Source organism: Salvelinus sp. IW2-2015, unplaced genomic scaffold (assembly GCF_002910315.2).
Source record: "Salvelinus sp. IW2-2015 unplaced genomic scaffold, ASM291031v2 Un_scaffold5706, whole genome shotgun sequence".
In the NCBI taxonomy this organism is placed as follows: Eukaryota; Metazoa; Chordata; class Actinopteri; order Salmoniformes; family Salmonidae; genus Salvelinus; species Salvelinus sp. IW2-2015.
The window spans coordinates 2,903-19,137 of NW_019946971.1; the positions used below are offsets into that span (position 1 = coordinate 2,903).

The following is a 16,235-nucleotide window of genomic DNA, read 5'->3' on the forward strand; positions in this document are numbered from 1 at the left end:
AACCTGGGTCCCTCCTGCATGCATTAAAACTGTGTTAACCCTCTGAGCTCAAGCCTATAACATTAGCTTGAGGAGCTAACACATACTTTATAACTTGGTCAGTTGCTTAACTGATGCTTAACTTAAAGATCATCAAGGACAACAACCACCCGAGCCACTGCCTGTTCACCCCGCTATCATCCAGAAGGCGAGGTCAGTACAGGTGCATCAAAGCAGGGACCGAGAGACTGAAAAAAACAGCTTCTATCTCAAGGCCATCAGACTGTTAAACAGCCCATCCACTAACATCGAGTGGCTGCTGCCAACATACTGACTCAACTGCAGCTCACTTTAATAATGGAATTGATGGAAATTGATCAAAAATGTATCACTAGCCACTTTAACACAATGCCACTTAATATAATGTATATGTATATACTGTACTCTATATCATCTACTGCATCTTGCCATCTTTATGTAATACATGTATCACTAGCCACTTTAAACTAGGCTTTTATGTTTACATACCCTACAGTACTCATCTCATATGTATTATACCGTACTCTATACCATCTACTGCATCTTGCCTATGCCGTTCTGTACCATCACTCATTCATATATCTTTATGTACATATTCTTTATCCCTTTACACTTGTGTGTATAAGGTAGTAGTTGTGGAATTGTTAGGTAGATACTCGTTGGTTATTACTGCATTGTCGGAACTAGAAGCACAAGCATTTCGCTACACTCGCATTAACATCTGCTAACCATGTGTATGTGACAAATAACATTTGATTTGAACTGTGAATTTGATGTTGTAGGGCTAGAGTTCCCCCATCTGGTGAATTTTTTTTCACGCAATGTCTTTCTATCTACAGCTCTGTTTTCATTTGGTCGGGTCTGTGTGTTGTGGGAGGAGTGAAATAAACCGAAAGAGCACATCTGTTTTTACTCCGTTTTACCACAGAGAGAACATATGGTAGGCAGTGAGAGGAAGCCAAGTGGCCGGGAGTGGGAGAAGGTGGAAGGTGATGGATTTTGGCTGACATTCGGCAAWTTTTCTCATCGATGAAACATTTAATCTCAATACAGTTTTCTATTAACCAAAACTATAATATGTTACGAACAGAGTGGACTAAGTTTTGTAGACACTGCCTTTTGCCAAAGGTGTATAAAAAAAAAAGTACGTTGTTTAGAGGGAGTGAAAATATGAATTGAGTTATTGCACACGCGCAGTTTATAGTAGGCGTTCCCTAACGGAAATATGCAACCGTGTGCTATAACGCGCCAATAGGATATCGCTAGCTTGTGCTTGGCTCTGCCCACCTTCCTGTTTGTTCTGCCCACTATGACTCATTTAGAAACGACTGGCTGTGGTCTATCTTGGTTTAGTTATAGAAAAATCTTTGGTCAAGCGTCCGGGAGTCGCCGGAAAAGAAAATTCAGTAAACTACGAGATATCTAGATAGAAAACAAACCAAAATAACGGAAGGTATGTCATAAAAACATATTTCACATGACAGACGAGATTATTTGTTGTTCATATCTTTGATTTAAGACGGACGGACGGACAATACCGTTGTCTGGAAGTAGAAACTGTCGGTTTGGCCTTTGTAGCATACGGCGCTAATACGAAACAGGAAATCCAAAATGGCGGGCTGATGTTTGCGGAAAGTTGAAGAAGCAAGGCCAAGTAGCTAGCTAAACTATCACAGCCTAGCCAACAACCAATGTTGTGGTTTTCTGTGATAATCTATATGATATATCACATATCTTTGTTTAAGGGCCCAATATCTTTGGCTGTAGCACGTACACATGATTGTTTGGCAAGCAATGCTAGTTGGCTAACTGTTTGTCAGCCTGTAAAACACTTGACACTACTAGCATAACGTTAGTTACTACATTTCTGTTAGTGAAGTTTACATATTGGCAGAGTTTTATTATTTGTGAATTTGCATGGCTATCGATTTGAATTTGTGGACTGAAAGGCATTTTGCAAGTTGTAACACTAGCTAGTTGGTCAGCTACCTAGCTCGGTGGCTAGCTTCTTGTCTCGCCACCAGCATCAGACCAATGATTTTCGCGCAGACGTCGTTTAAGCCAATTGAGAACACGGCGCAGGTTTGCTAGGTCTCTGACCCGACACTTTCTGTCGGCTAGGACGACCAAGGCCATCCGCTCTTTTTTCCCAAGAAGCATATGCCGTTTTTAAAGGATACACGACTTTTAGGTCCAGTTTTTTTACCTTCATATTTCTTTGAATTTGATTCGATTTTTTTTATTTTTTAGATAAAATATCCAGCCAACGTTATTGCTTGCAGGTGAACATTCACATTGTAGCAGGTAAGCAATGGCTATAGCCTGCTTATTTTTAACAAACGCAGCCCCCCCCCTTGTTGTATTTGGAGCATGTGACAAATAACATTAGATTTGATCATTGGCGGAAAGCTTGTTCTGTAAGGGGAAGTTTTAAGAGCCCCAAGACTTGGTCTGAACATTACGCCTTGAAGATCAGACCGACATCAACACTTCATAATACATTCTGCAGTCAAACTTTTTCATTCTGCGATCCAAAATGATATGTCTGCAGCAGAAATTCAACGTTCACCTTGTTTCTTTAAGTCTACGCTATGGATAAATCCAACGTATGCATAACACAGAACGGAATGCTGCTGAGTTCCATTGGAAGTGAATATACCTCTGGTGTACCATGACACCTTGTGCACACCGGTTGCTTTAAAACCTCTTAAGGATCCGCCCCTTTAAAAAAATATACATGCTAAAATGACATACCTAACAGGCTGACTACACCGCTGGCGTCGTGTGTGCGAGCGTTGCAAAATAAATGTAGAAATCTATATTCAATTATTGCACTCACACTGCTCGTGCGCCAACGAGCGTCTGCGTTGCTAGGGCTTATATAGAAGCTAAAAGTCCTGCCTCTCCCATCTCCTCATTGGTTTATAGAAGCAGGTACCCACATGCCATCTCCTCATTGGTTTATAGAAGCAGGTACCCACGTGCCATCTCCTCATTGGTTATACCCACGTGGGTGACTGAAAGACGAACGAGGTCAGTGGCGGTAATGCACCTAATTTATGAAAGTTGCCAATCACAATATAAAGTCAAGAGAAGAAAAGGCCTGGAAGGAGGAGAGATGACTAGAAACAATTCAGGTGGACTGGTTTATGTCGATCAATTGTCAGAGTAGAGGACCATGTGCATTTCAGGTAAAATAACAACTCAATGTTTATATCCCAGGACAAATTAGCTAGCAACAGCAGCTAGCTAAATAGAACAAATTAGCTATCAAGTGCAAGCTAACTAGCTAAATTGCATAAATGTTTAATGTTTTTCGACCTGTCCCCAAATTAATATAATTGGTTGAGAGTTTGTTTTGATATTTTATCCAGCGTGTCGTGATCGCGTTTGGTGTGGGGYGACAAAATACATTTATGCACGATGGTACGCGCGCAGCCGGTTTGGGTTCCGTGTAAACCTAACTGCCTGTAGCTCAGGCCCTGAAGCAAGGATATGCATTTTCTTGATACCTCTTTGAAAGGAAACACTTTGAAGTTTGTGGAAATGTGAAATTAATGTAGGATAATATAACACATTAGATCTGGTTAAAGATAATACAAAGAAAAAACAACTGTTCTTTTGTGTTTTTTTGTACCGTCTTTGAAATGCAAGAGAAAGGCCATAATGTATTATTCCAGCCCAGGCACAATTTAGATTTTGGCCACTAAATGGCAGCAGTGTATGTGCAACGTTTTAGACTGATCCAACGAACCATTGCATTTCTATTCACATTTTTGTATCAAGTCTGCCCAATTGTGCCTAATTGGTTTATTAATACATCTTCATGTTCAAAACTGTGCACTATCGTTAAACAATAGCATAGTATTCTTTCACTGTAATAGCTACTGTAAATTGGACAGTACAGTTAGATTAACCAGAATTGTAGCTTTCTGACAATATCAGATATATCTATGTGCTGGGAAATGTTTTTGTTACTTACAACCTCATGCTAATCACATTAGCCTACGTTAYCTCAACKGTCCCGCGGGGGACCCACCGATCCTGTAGAGGTTTTAAAACTGTATGCGATTCCGGCAGAAGTTAATTTAATTGGGAGGCAAACTGCACCGCTGCGACTCATCTGCTGGACTAGTTTGCAGTGTGTGTTCCCTGCATTTAATTTATTTTAAACTTGTGAGTTGCATTGCCCGTACTCACCAGTAGTAAACAACTGAAGAATTGTGCTAACGTGTAGCGTGATTCATTTTGTTGTGATGCAGCACATGGATTGTGAAGACTTTCGCTTGGAACACACCGACTGCGTCGTGGCGCAAAACACTGGTTGGATTTTTTTCTCYGGTTTTTGCCTGCCATATGAGTTCTGTTATACTCACAGACATCATTCAAACAGTTTTAGAAACTTCAGAATGTTTTCTATCCAAATCTACTAATACTATGCATATCTTAGCTTCTGGGCCTGAGTAGCAGGCAGTTTADTCTGGGCACCTTATTCATCCAAGCTACTCAATACTGCCCCCCCAGCTGTAAGAAGTTAACACGGCATCATCTGGATGTGAGTGCAACAAAAGTTCAACATTCACCTTCTGCTACTATTTCTGTCAAGCCGTCTACAGCATACAGTTTTGCCGCGTACGTTTGATAAATCCAACGTATGTAACACACACAGAASGCAACTGCCTCTGCAACGCAAAGCTGCAAGGCGAACGCGACGTTACATTGGAAATGAATGMAATTCTGGTGTACCWAAATGCGATGYCGCTGTCGGTGTGTTTCGAACGCGTATGTCAAATTCAGTGTTCTGTATTAACTTGTGTGTTGTACGCGGTGTAACACGCATRGCAGTACGTTTGTTGTAAGTATTATTCTAAAAAACTTAAAGGTTACATTTAATATATATATATATTTTTTTATAGGTTTAGGGTATCCACACGACCATATTTCCATGTTAAAGGGCATGTTTACAGAAAACAGGTGGAAGACCGTCCATAAAACACGCGTGTACATGTGTTATTACTGAAAAATACTGTCYTATATACGACTGTGATGAAACGGGTTAAATCGTTATTATTGTGTTTGTTAAATTATTTTGATGTGAGTTTTATGTTTCTAGAATCGTACCGATAATTTGATTTATGTTTTAGATGCATTATTTGGCTTCCAGAGCCAATTCACCTCTAAACAGAACATGTAAGGTCCTTGAACTATAAGGAGTAAGGTTAGGCCCCATTTCGCCAGCGATTGGCATAATAATGATTCATAAGTAATGATTATGATAATGATTAATGATCATAATAGATGAGTATGATAATGATCATAATAATGGATGATATAATGATGATAATGATCATAAATAATGATCATAATAATATACCGAGAAGTGTGATAAGCAATAATGATCCATAATATGAGGGCATGATAAAATGATAACAATAATGATCATAATCACATGAGGTATGATAGATGATCATAATATGAGGATTGATAATTGATAACGAATAATGATCATAATAATGAGATGAGTAATTGATAACAATAATGAGGATGAGTAATATCACTAATAGATATCTAATAATCGATGATGATAATGATAACAATAATGACTCATTGATAACCAATTAATGGATTCATTAATAATGCATAGATAATGATAACAATAATGATCATAATAATGATCATAATAATTGATAACCAATAATGATCAAATAATGATCATAAAATGATAACAATATGATCATAATACTCGATGATAATAATGATTAACACATAATGATGATAATAATGATCATAATAAATGTGATTAACAATAATGCATAATGATGATAATGACATAATGATCATAATAATGATTGATATAATGATCATAATAATGATATAATGATATAATAATATGATGATAATGATAAACAATAATGATCATAATAATGATGTAGACGATAGGATAACAATAATGATCATCAATATAGATCCATTGATAATGATAACCGAATAATGATGATAATAATCAGTATAATGATAACAATAGAGATCGATAATATGATGATAATACATGATCACAATAATGGATTCATCTAAGGATGATAGAGTAGATAGAATAACAAAAATGAGTTATAATAATATTGATGCATAAAGAAATGTCTAGATACATGATAACACATTGATCATAATTGATTTGATGTAATAATGATAACATCCATAATTGATAATAATGGTATGATGGGACAATGATAACCCAATTAAGATTCATTAATAATGATGACTATGATTAATTGATAACAATACTGATCATCTACTAATCGATCTAAATAATGATAACAATAATGATTCATAATAAATGATGATGATAATGATAAACATAATGATCATATAATGCATGGATGATAATGATAACACATAACCGACCTCACATTCAAAGCATGATCATTGAATAATTTGATAACAATAATTGATCTACTGATAATGATAACAATAATGATCACAATAATGGATAATCGATAACAATAATGATTCATAATAATATGATAATAATGATAACAATAATGATCAATAATAATGATGATGATTACTGATAAACAAATATTGATCAAAGAATGATTCGATGATAATGATAACATAATGATCATATTAATGATAAACAATAATGATCATAATAATGATTGATTAATGTAACAATAATGATATAATGACTGCATGACTCCAATGGATAACAATTATGATTTCTTTAATACATGCATGATGATAGATTGATAACAATAATGATCATAATAATGATGATAATGATGATCACTAATAGTATAACATATATGATGACGATAATAGTGTTATATAATAATACATGTTTGTTGCTAAAAGATGTAGCTTTTTTATACGCCTATAGGCTTTGTTCCACTCATCACTGCAACATTGTGGAATCATGTATTAACGAGTATGGAATCATGTATAAGTAGTATTGTTAGAATCATGTATTAACGTAGTATATGTAGAATCATGTATTAACGTATATTGTAGAATATGTATTACGGTAGTAATTGTAGAATCATGTATTAACGTAGTATTGGTAGAATCATGTATTACGTAGTATTGTAGAATCAGTATTTAGTATTAACGTTACGTATGTAAGATCATGTATTGAACGTAGTTGTAGAATCATGTATGTAGTATTGTAGAATCATGTATTAACGTAGTATTGTAGAATCATGTATAACGTAGTATTGTAGAATCATGTATTAACGTAGTATTGTAGAAATCATGTATTAACGTGTAGATGAATCATGTATTACGTAGTATTGTAGAATATGTATTAACGTAGTATGTAGAATCATGTATTAACGTAGTATTGTAGAATCATGTATTAACGTAGTATTGTAGAATCATGTATTAACGTAGTATTGTACGAATTAATTGTATTAAGTAGAATCATGTATTAACGTAGAATCATGTATTAAGTGAATCATATTAAGTAGAATCATGTATTAACTGTAGAATACTTGTATATAACGTAGTATTGTAGATCGTATTAACGTAGTATTGTAGAATCATGTATTAGTACGTATGTGAATCATGTATTAACGTAGTATTGTAGAATCATGTATTAACGAGTATTGTAGAATCATGTATTAACGTATGATTGTAGAATCATGTATTAAGTGATTGTAATCATGTATAGTAGTTTGTAGAATCATGTATTAACGTATATTGTAGATCATGTATTAACGTAGTATTGTAGAATCATGTATTAACGTAGTATATGTGAATCATGTATTAACGTAGTATTGTAGAATCATGTATTAACGTAAGTATTGTAGAATCATGTTTAACGTAGTTGTAGAATCAGTATTAACTAGTATTGTAGAATCATGTATGAACGTAGTATTGTGTGCATCATGTATTAACGAGTATTGTAGAATCATATGTATTAACGTAGTATTGTAAATCATGTTATTAACGTGTATTGTAGAACATGTATTAACGTTAGAATCATGTATTAACGTAGAATCATGTATATAACGTAGTATCATGTATTAACTGAGTATTGTAGAATCATGTATTAAGTCTAGTTTTGTAGAATCATGTATTACGTAGTCATTGTAAGAATCATGTATTAATAACATAGTATTGTTAACTGCCAAAATGTATTTATGTAAACCTTTTACATTGCTATGCCAGTATTGGACTTGTTTTGTTTATTTTAAACGCAGTAGTTTGCGGCCTGCCACTCGGTCAGGTCTATATATCATCAAACGATCTCTCTCTGCGTTTAAAATAAAAATAATTATCACGCAGAAAAAAACTCTACAGCCATCCTATCACCATATCATTCCTGATATGAAGCTTGATGAACGTTACGGTTTATATGCTGAGCCAGCCACAGTATCTCTCGTACGGTTATCTCCTTACACTTCTTGGCTCCTGGCCAGTGGCCACTTTTAACACCGTCTTTCTCTGCAGGTGATGGGTTCTCTCAAACAGTTTTTTAAATTTTATTAAGCAGGTTAGAAGTTCATCTTTTCATGTCTCAACGCTTGACTTTAACATACTTCGTTTTTTTGTTGTTGCTGGAAGTAACGTTTTAGATTGGTAATCTTGTCCGTGTTGTTTTAGTATGGATTGGTTTAGCGGAATCCAAGTGGCTATAGGGCATTCGGATAATTGTCTTGGGGAAGTCCCATGGTATGTTATTGATTATGCGTTCACATAACCTTTTCAAATTTGATTCCACCTCCATAATCAATAGCGTAACCTGCTTAATCTGATCCGCCGCAGCTGTTACTTTAGCTAAATCTGATCCGCTACTGTTACTTTAGCTAAATCTGATCACAGCTGTTACTTAGCTAAATCTGATCCACAGCTGTTACTTTAGCTAATCTGGATCCGCTGTGCTTACTTTAGCTAAATCTGATCCGCTGCTGTTACTTTAGCTAAATCTGATCCGCTGCTGTTACTTTAGCTAAATCTGATCCGCTGCTGTTACTTTAGCTAAATCTGATCCACAGGCTGTTACTTTAGCTAAATCTGATCACAGCTGTTACTTTAGCTAAATCTTGACCACAGCTGTTACTTTAGCTAAATCTGATCCGCTGCTGTTACTTTAGCTAAATCTGATCCGCTGCTGTTACTTTAGCTAAATCTGATCTGCTGCTGTTACTTCAGCTAAACTCGTATTTGAGCCCTGTTTTGAATTTCTGAATTGACCGTTTGTCTTAGTTTATCCTTTCCTTTAGGGCAAAGACGCTATTATAGTACGTTATTAGTACGTTATTAGTACGTTATTAGTATGGTATTAGTATGGTATTAGTATGGTATTAGTATGGTATTAGTACGTTATTAGTATGTTATAGTACGTTATAGTACGTTATTAGTATGTTATATTATGTTGTACATGATATTAAGTATGGCTCTATCAGTTGTTGTTAATGTCTAATCTTTGTTAGAAAGCTGTTCACCGTCTTTCAAATTTCACTAAAGCTGTGCATTAAGTTTGTACGTTTTTACGATGACCACCTATTCCCCCCCACCCACCTGTCTGTTCCCTGTTTGCTTGCAGTGTTTTGTTTTCTCCAGTGAAGACACAGGAACAATCCTCTGCTCTGTGTAGACCTAACCAACAGAAGCCCGATGTTCTAGAAGCTGTTCTAGAACAGTTTAACCTGGATCGGAACTGATTTGAAAGCACTTTCGTGAAACAAAATGGAAACTGATCAATCCCAAAAATCCAGTCTTGTTTTCCAGTTTGATTACTACTGTCTGTAGCCCTGTCACAGGGCGAGCCAGAGAGAAGACCAACCAATAATCCTCCTCTCTGTGTCTTTCTCCTCTCCAACTCTTTCAGCTTTGCGTTGCTATTGGAGCGTTGTGCTGCTCCCCTTTCGAGCCCGCTGAGTCTGATTGGAGGGCTGGGAGTTGGGATCCCGCCCCCGCAGCGCCTCTTATGCCACGCCTCCCTGCTTCTGGCCCAGCTCAAAGCACAGATCGCCATCAATCAGCTCGTTGCCGCGGGAAACATCGCCAACGCCGTTACCTGCGCCAACCCCACACTACCCTCTCCTCACCCCCATCCTCCTCTTGCCCTCTTCCTCAACCTCTTGAAAGCGGCAGCCACCACCAATAACATGTACCATCCCCAATATAATCCGTTAGGGGGTCAGTACTCTTCACAAGCACAGAGAACACCAGCCCAGATGGGACGGTATGGACTCCCACAAGCCCAGTCTGGGATGGACCCTCTGATGGCCTCACGCTCAGGTCTGGGCCCTGTCTCTGCTGGTGGTTCCTCTGGTTTTTCCAGCCAGGGGGGCATGATGTCCTCGATGGGGTACAACCTGGGGCAGGGATCAGCCGGGATGGCCCCGGAAATGGAGACCTCTATAGACCACCACATCCGCTGGGCCAGAGAGGATGTGAGGATGCTCAGCCAGATGGTGCAGCAGAAACAGAACCAGCAGGCCCAAATGAACGCCAGGAATCTTCGCCTAAGTCGCGACCCCAGGGACGAGCTTTCGTCTAGCGGAGTTATGGGTAGCTACAACCCTGGCCGGTCCTGCAGCGACCAGCAGAGCTCCATGGCCTCCTGGTCTGGCCACCTGACCCAGTCTGCTTCCTCTAAACCCTTCTCCTCCCCACTCCCTCAGTCGTCCCCTTCCCCCTCCCAGATGTACCAAAGCCAAACCTCTGGTTTTGGGGGTGCGGCAGAGCCGGGACCCACCTCAATGGGTTCTGAGGCGCTCACGAGTGTCTCCGCCTCGTCTGGCACCAATCCTCCAGCCCGGTACACGTCAGAGTCCGCCAGCAACATCCTGGCAAGTTTCGGCTTGTCCAACGAAGACCTGGAGCTCCTGAGCCACTATCCAGACGAACAGCTGACCCCAGACAACCTGCCCTTCATCCTCCGAGACATCTGCATCCGTAAGGCCAATAGAAACATGGATGTGGACCATCGGCCCCGGGCTGACGACAGACCCAGCCCGGGGTCGGACCACTTAGGTGGAGGACAGAGCAAAGTTATCGATTATGGAAATATTGACGCTACTAAATACGGCAGTTATGATAATATTCGCTCCAATAGTTACGGCGGGCGAGATCCGCTCCCGAGAGAGTGGCTCAAATACGCCGTAGTCAGAGACTCTCCAAGCGGGCACACCGGGACGCCGTACGGTAGTGTTGGAGACTCTCCAAGCGGGCACACCGGGACGCCGTACGGTAGTGTTGGAGGATCCATGACCTCGGTCCTTTCCGAGCAGCGTACCCAACAGCAGATTTGCAGCGCTACTGTCCAGAGTTCTATCTCTCTCCCCAAGAATGACACCGACACTCGTATCGGTTTTCCTCCGCCTTCCAGCCTAACCCAAAAGACCCTGAGAACCCACGACTTATCTAAAGCGGCACCCAAACCTATGAACATCCCTGTCCACGGCGGAGACCATGGACTCGACCGACTCCTCTCGTCTCAGAATCGAGGCGCCGCTCGGGGCCAGGTTCAGCCTCGGTCCGACCTGGTGGTTCTTAGCGGTGGTGTTGGAGGAGATGCAGGACTCGGGATTGGAGGTGTCCCGGTCGGATTTCCTCCTCCCACGCCACCCCTCATGTGGCCTCCCTTATTCCCCATCATGAATCCGTCGGTACCTCCTCCCGGTCACGTTCCGGTGACTGGTCCGCCTCCCCGGATGGGTCCACCGCCGTCGATYTTCCAGCAGATGAACGTCCCACCCCCAACGTTGATGATGCCGACGAAGTTGCCGGCTCCGACCACGATGAGTGATTACTCCGCAGCTTCTCCCAGAATCTTTCCTCATACCTGTTCTCTCTGTAACGTAGAATGTGCCCAGTTACAGGTGAGTTTTCCTCATACCATAACCTGTCTCGACCTGGGTTAAAATACTATTTCAAATCGTTTCAAATARTTTGATGCTTTTTCTCTAGCTCAGGGGCTGTTCAATTCTGGTTCTCGAAGTCCCGAAACACGACAGTTTTTTTGTTGTTGTTGCTTCTACCTGGTATCCCCAGGTCTGAATCGGTCCCAGATAATTAAACGGGTGTTTTGGCCCTCCCGACGACAGCCCTGCTCCAGCCTGCCTTGATTGCAGTTTCAGGAGTTTAATCAAGCAAATATAAAGTATTTGGAAGGTCAAATAGTATGTGAACCCAGGTCTGATCCCCTTCGTACTGATTTTTTTGGTTTTGTATATCTTTGAACCTCATGTTGTATCTCAAGACTTCTCTTGTTGAATGTCTTCCATTTTGTTAATTCAAAAACTTAAGTCTAGCTATGTGATTATGACTCGTTGCCACCCCCCCTCCCCAATGCACGGTGAGTTGAGATGTACTAAAACGGATGAAATTAAGGAAATAATGTGAAAATGTTTTTACAGTAAAATATTACCAAATTGCTTGTGTTGCTTCGAGGAATATGTAAACATCAAATCCTGCACAGCAGTCAACATTATATTGTAATTATTGAATAATTGAATACTGTATATGTCATGAGATTGTTTTATTTATATATATTATTTTCCTAACCTCTTGAAATATTGTCATTGTATTTGTTTGCCTTGTGTTGAACTTTATAAGACATTGAGTTTTATTTGTGACTGTCGTTGACCATGATTTGCCTGAGGCAGATGGTGTTTTGAAGACGAGACAGCCAAGGAGAGTAGAAGCTGCCAGTCGGCCTCATTTCCCCCCCCCCCCCCKCTCTGTATAAACAACTTCCCTTGTTCTATCAATAGGCCTTTACCGCGGTCAATTAATGAATGATTTAGCTAACTACGCCACATATATCTCTATATCTCACTCTAACCCCTGGATAATCCATATCCCTTATGTCATTACACTGTGTAAACCAATGACAGTAACTCTCACCACACACTCCTCTACTAACTTCTTCAAAGTAACTAAATAAATTGTATGAAAAAGTTAGTAGAGGAGTGTGTGGTGAGAGTTACTGTCATTGGTTTACACACTTTTTTGGGGGGGGGGGGAGAAGATGGCTGCCGAGAGAATCCGTTCCAGAGAAGATTCCAGATGCTGCTTTTCCCGGCGGACATCTTTTCCCCCCAACAGACTCCGTACCTACCTGGTGTTTTTCTTGGTAGAACAGGCAGAGAGTATAACTAGCCTTATTTGTACTATGACATGTTTAACTAACTCCTGCTATGTAAAGCAGCGAAATTGGACTTTGTGTTAAAATGCACGTTGCACTAGCTGCATGATGGGGAAACTAATATTGAAAGGACTTGATGTGGAGTGGTTTTGGGGGGAGCGGTGAAGTAGACTCAGACTGACTGTRGTCTCTGTTTTGATCACCAGAACTGGATAGAACATCAAAACACCAGCCTACACATCGACAACTGCCGGCTGCTCAGGAAATTGTGGGTGATGTCTTCTGTCTTTTTAAATATTAATTTCTGCCTGGCTCTTTCTAAATTAGTYTTTTCCTCAATTCCTCGTGTCCCCTCATCTCCTTCTCTAAGTCCYTTGGAGGGGAGAAAGTCCTAGTGGAGGGACTCGATACCTTCTCCTCCAATACAGTTGAGAAGGAGGCGGAGGAGATAGGATGCGAGGAATCGCAGAAAGGCGATTTGATATCTACAACCAACGATCGCCATCACATTGTACCTTTTTATGCTAATCACCTTTTTCCTTCTTCCAGGTATCCTGACTGGAACGGGGAAACTGTGACAAGGTGAGCAAGTTCCCTGGGCTCTAAAGTAGAAGCGAAAGAGAGCTTTTATCCCTCTGAAGGTCATCGCTGACTCAGTTTTTCATTTTAAACCGGAATAACTTCTTCGGGCTGTGCTTACTTCCKTTCTCTCCTTCCCTCCCTTTCTCTSTCTCCATCCTCTCCTCTCTCRCTCCRTTTCTCTTTCTCCATCCTCTCCTCTCTCCCTCCTTTTCTCTTTCTCCATCCTCTCCTCTCTCCCTCCTTTTCTCTCTCTCCAGCCCGGCTCCCAGTAGAAATAACAATAACCAGTCTTCCTCCAAACGTCGTCAGACGACACACACCACCTCCCGTTCTCCGTCCTGGTCTCGCTCTCCTTCTCCTCGCCTCTCCTCCTACCACACCACTTCGTCCTCCTCCGCTGCTCGCCGACCTCGATCCAGGGAACGATCCCGGGAACGTAGACACAGCGCCGCCACACGGCGTTCCCGGTCTCCTGGTTCGCGCCGGGAGCGTGACCCTCCGGCGGCGTCTTCTTCGCACTGGGATCGGGAACGTCGGCGTTCCCGCTCGCCCCGGACTACTTCTTCATCCCGGAGGTAAGATGACAGAATAAGACTGTATTGTAGTGCTTTTTTTATTTATAGTTAATAATATTATTTTTTATGTATGTATTGTTGTTTTCAGATGAATGAAAGCTACTCTATGGATTTTAAATGTCTATTTTTTTATGTGTAATAAAATTCATTCAAATAATTAATTAATCCAGGTCGCGTTCTAGGAGCTATGAGCGGGAGCGCCGGGACACGAGGAAGAACAGCCCTTCAGGAGGAGGAGGAGGAGGAGGAGGGAAGAGCAGACAGCAGAAGTCTAGCAGTGCTGAGAGACTGGCCAAGAAACTACTGGAGTCATCTGGTAAGAGAGAGAGGGAACAATTATCGTGTTTACAGCCCGGTGAGGAGACCGCTTTTAGCCCGGGGCAAAATGAGTGTTCGCACATTCTAAAGTGGCCTAACACTGACCTTAACTGACCTGACCTTAACACTGACCTTAGCCCAGGGCCAGTCTTGGCCTGAAGGTTAGCCCAGGGCCAGTCTTGGCCTGAAGGTTAGCCCAGGGCCAGTCTTGGCCTGAAGGTTAGCCAGGCCAGTCTTGACCTGAAGGTTAGCCCAGGGCCAGTCTTGGCCCTGGGTTAGCCCAGGGCCAGTCTTGGCCTGAAAGGTTAGCCCAGGGCCAGTCCTTGGCCTGAAGGTTAGCCAGGGCAGTCTTGGCCTGAAGGTTAGCCCAGGGCCAGTCTTGGCCTGAAGGTTAGCCAGGGCCAGTCTTTGGCCCAGGCAGTCAGGGGGGGGGGAGGGGGGGGGGGGGTGAGGTTAGCCCAGGGCCAGTCTTGGCCTGAAGGTTAGCCCAGGGCCAGTCTTGGCCTGAAGGTTAGCCCAGGGCCAGTCTTGGCCTGAAGGTTAATGATGCAGTGGGAAGAGGTGCAATGAATCTCAATGGTCTTTCCTTGATTCCTCTCGCCTTCAAAAGCGCATTGGAGGAGAAGGTCCGAGGGGAGGAACTTCAGCTCTTCTCCTCCAATTAGTTTTGAGGAAGGTAAGTCGAGAGGATGTGAAGAATCAAGGAAATCACATTGATTCATTCTTCTACACTCTGGTCAAGAGAACCAGTACATTATTTATCTGACCCAATTTACCCTAACCCATGCCCGTCTAGCTGGCCTCTCCCTAACCCATGCCCGTGACTCCCCCTCTCCTCCCCGCTGGCCTCTCCTCTCCCTAACCCATGCCCGTGACTCCTCCTCCCCGCTGGATCCCCCCTCTCTCTCTCCCATGCCCGTGTCTCCCCCCCCTCCGTCCAGCTGGCCTCTTTGATTCATCCCTTTGTATTCCAGCTGGCCTCTCCCTGACTAAGAACACCAGTCTAGAAGTGATGTTGCAGTCCCTGGCCCCTGCTCTCCTGGCAGAGCTCGCCAAAAAGAAAGGCGCCACGTCCGCCAAGGCAGGTGCCGGCAAGAGGGGCCACTCCTCTCGGAAGACTGAAACGGGAACGTCCAAGGGTGGCAAGGCAGTCACCGGATCTGGGAGGGCATCAACCAAGAAATCCTCCTCACCCTCCAAATCCTCCTTCAAATCATCCAACTCAGCTTCTTCCAAGGTATGCTCTTTGTGTTTAAAAATATAAAAGAATAACACTGATAAGATGGAATCTTCCACATGGTGAAGACCATCAGAGAGCTGATCGTGATGTCATTGTGATGGATGTTGTGAATGATCAACATTAGCATCGCTGGGGTGGGGGGGGGTGGCGCAGCTCAGTGCCTAAAAATGTCGGTCTCCTAACAACTTTAACCCATTTGAACTGCCGCCGTAATAAAGGTCTGACTTTGGTACGGAGTATTTTCGGTACGGAGTTTTTAGGATAGGAGGTATCTTTAGGGTAGCAGAGTACTGCCTTAGGTACGGAGAGTAGATATTTTAGGTACGGAGTATTTTAGGTAGGAGTATTTTAGGTACGGAGTATTTGGTACAGATTTTTAGGTAGGAGTATTTTAGGTAGCGGAGTA

The 16,235-nt window shown here is 41.7% G+C and overlaps 1 protein-coding gene across 3 annotated transcripts; it reads left to right on the forward strand.

Moving 5' to 3' along the window:
- Nucleotides 1-1,357: 1,357 nt before the first annotated feature.
- On the forward strand, nucleotides 1,358-15,868 carry LOC112078459 (zinc finger protein 638). Of its 3 annotated transcripts, none has more exons than XM_070442057.1 (7): nucleotides 1,358-1,471; nucleotides 9,848-11,846; nucleotides 13,321-13,382; nucleotides 13,664-13,696; nucleotides 13,954-14,271; nucleotides 14,442-14,587; nucleotides 15,564-15,868. In XM_070442057.1, the coding sequence occupies exons 2-7, from the start codon at nucleotides 10,128-10,130 to the stop codon at nucleotides 15,851-15,853; spliced, it is 2,568 nt and encodes an 855-aa protein (XP_070298158.1). In that variant the 5' UTR covers nucleotides 1,358-1,471; nucleotides 9,848-10,127; the 3' UTR covers nucleotides 15,854-15,868. The 3 variants fall into 3 exon arrangements, with proteins under 3 accessions (XP_070298158.1, XP_070298159.1, XP_024000466.2); XM_070442058.1 differs by having other exon boundaries at nucleotides 14,454-14,587; XM_024144698.2 differs by lacking the exon at nucleotides 1,358-1,471 and adding an exon at nucleotides 1,493-2,322.
- The last annotated feature ends 367 nt before the right edge of the window (nucleotides 15,869-16,235 follow it).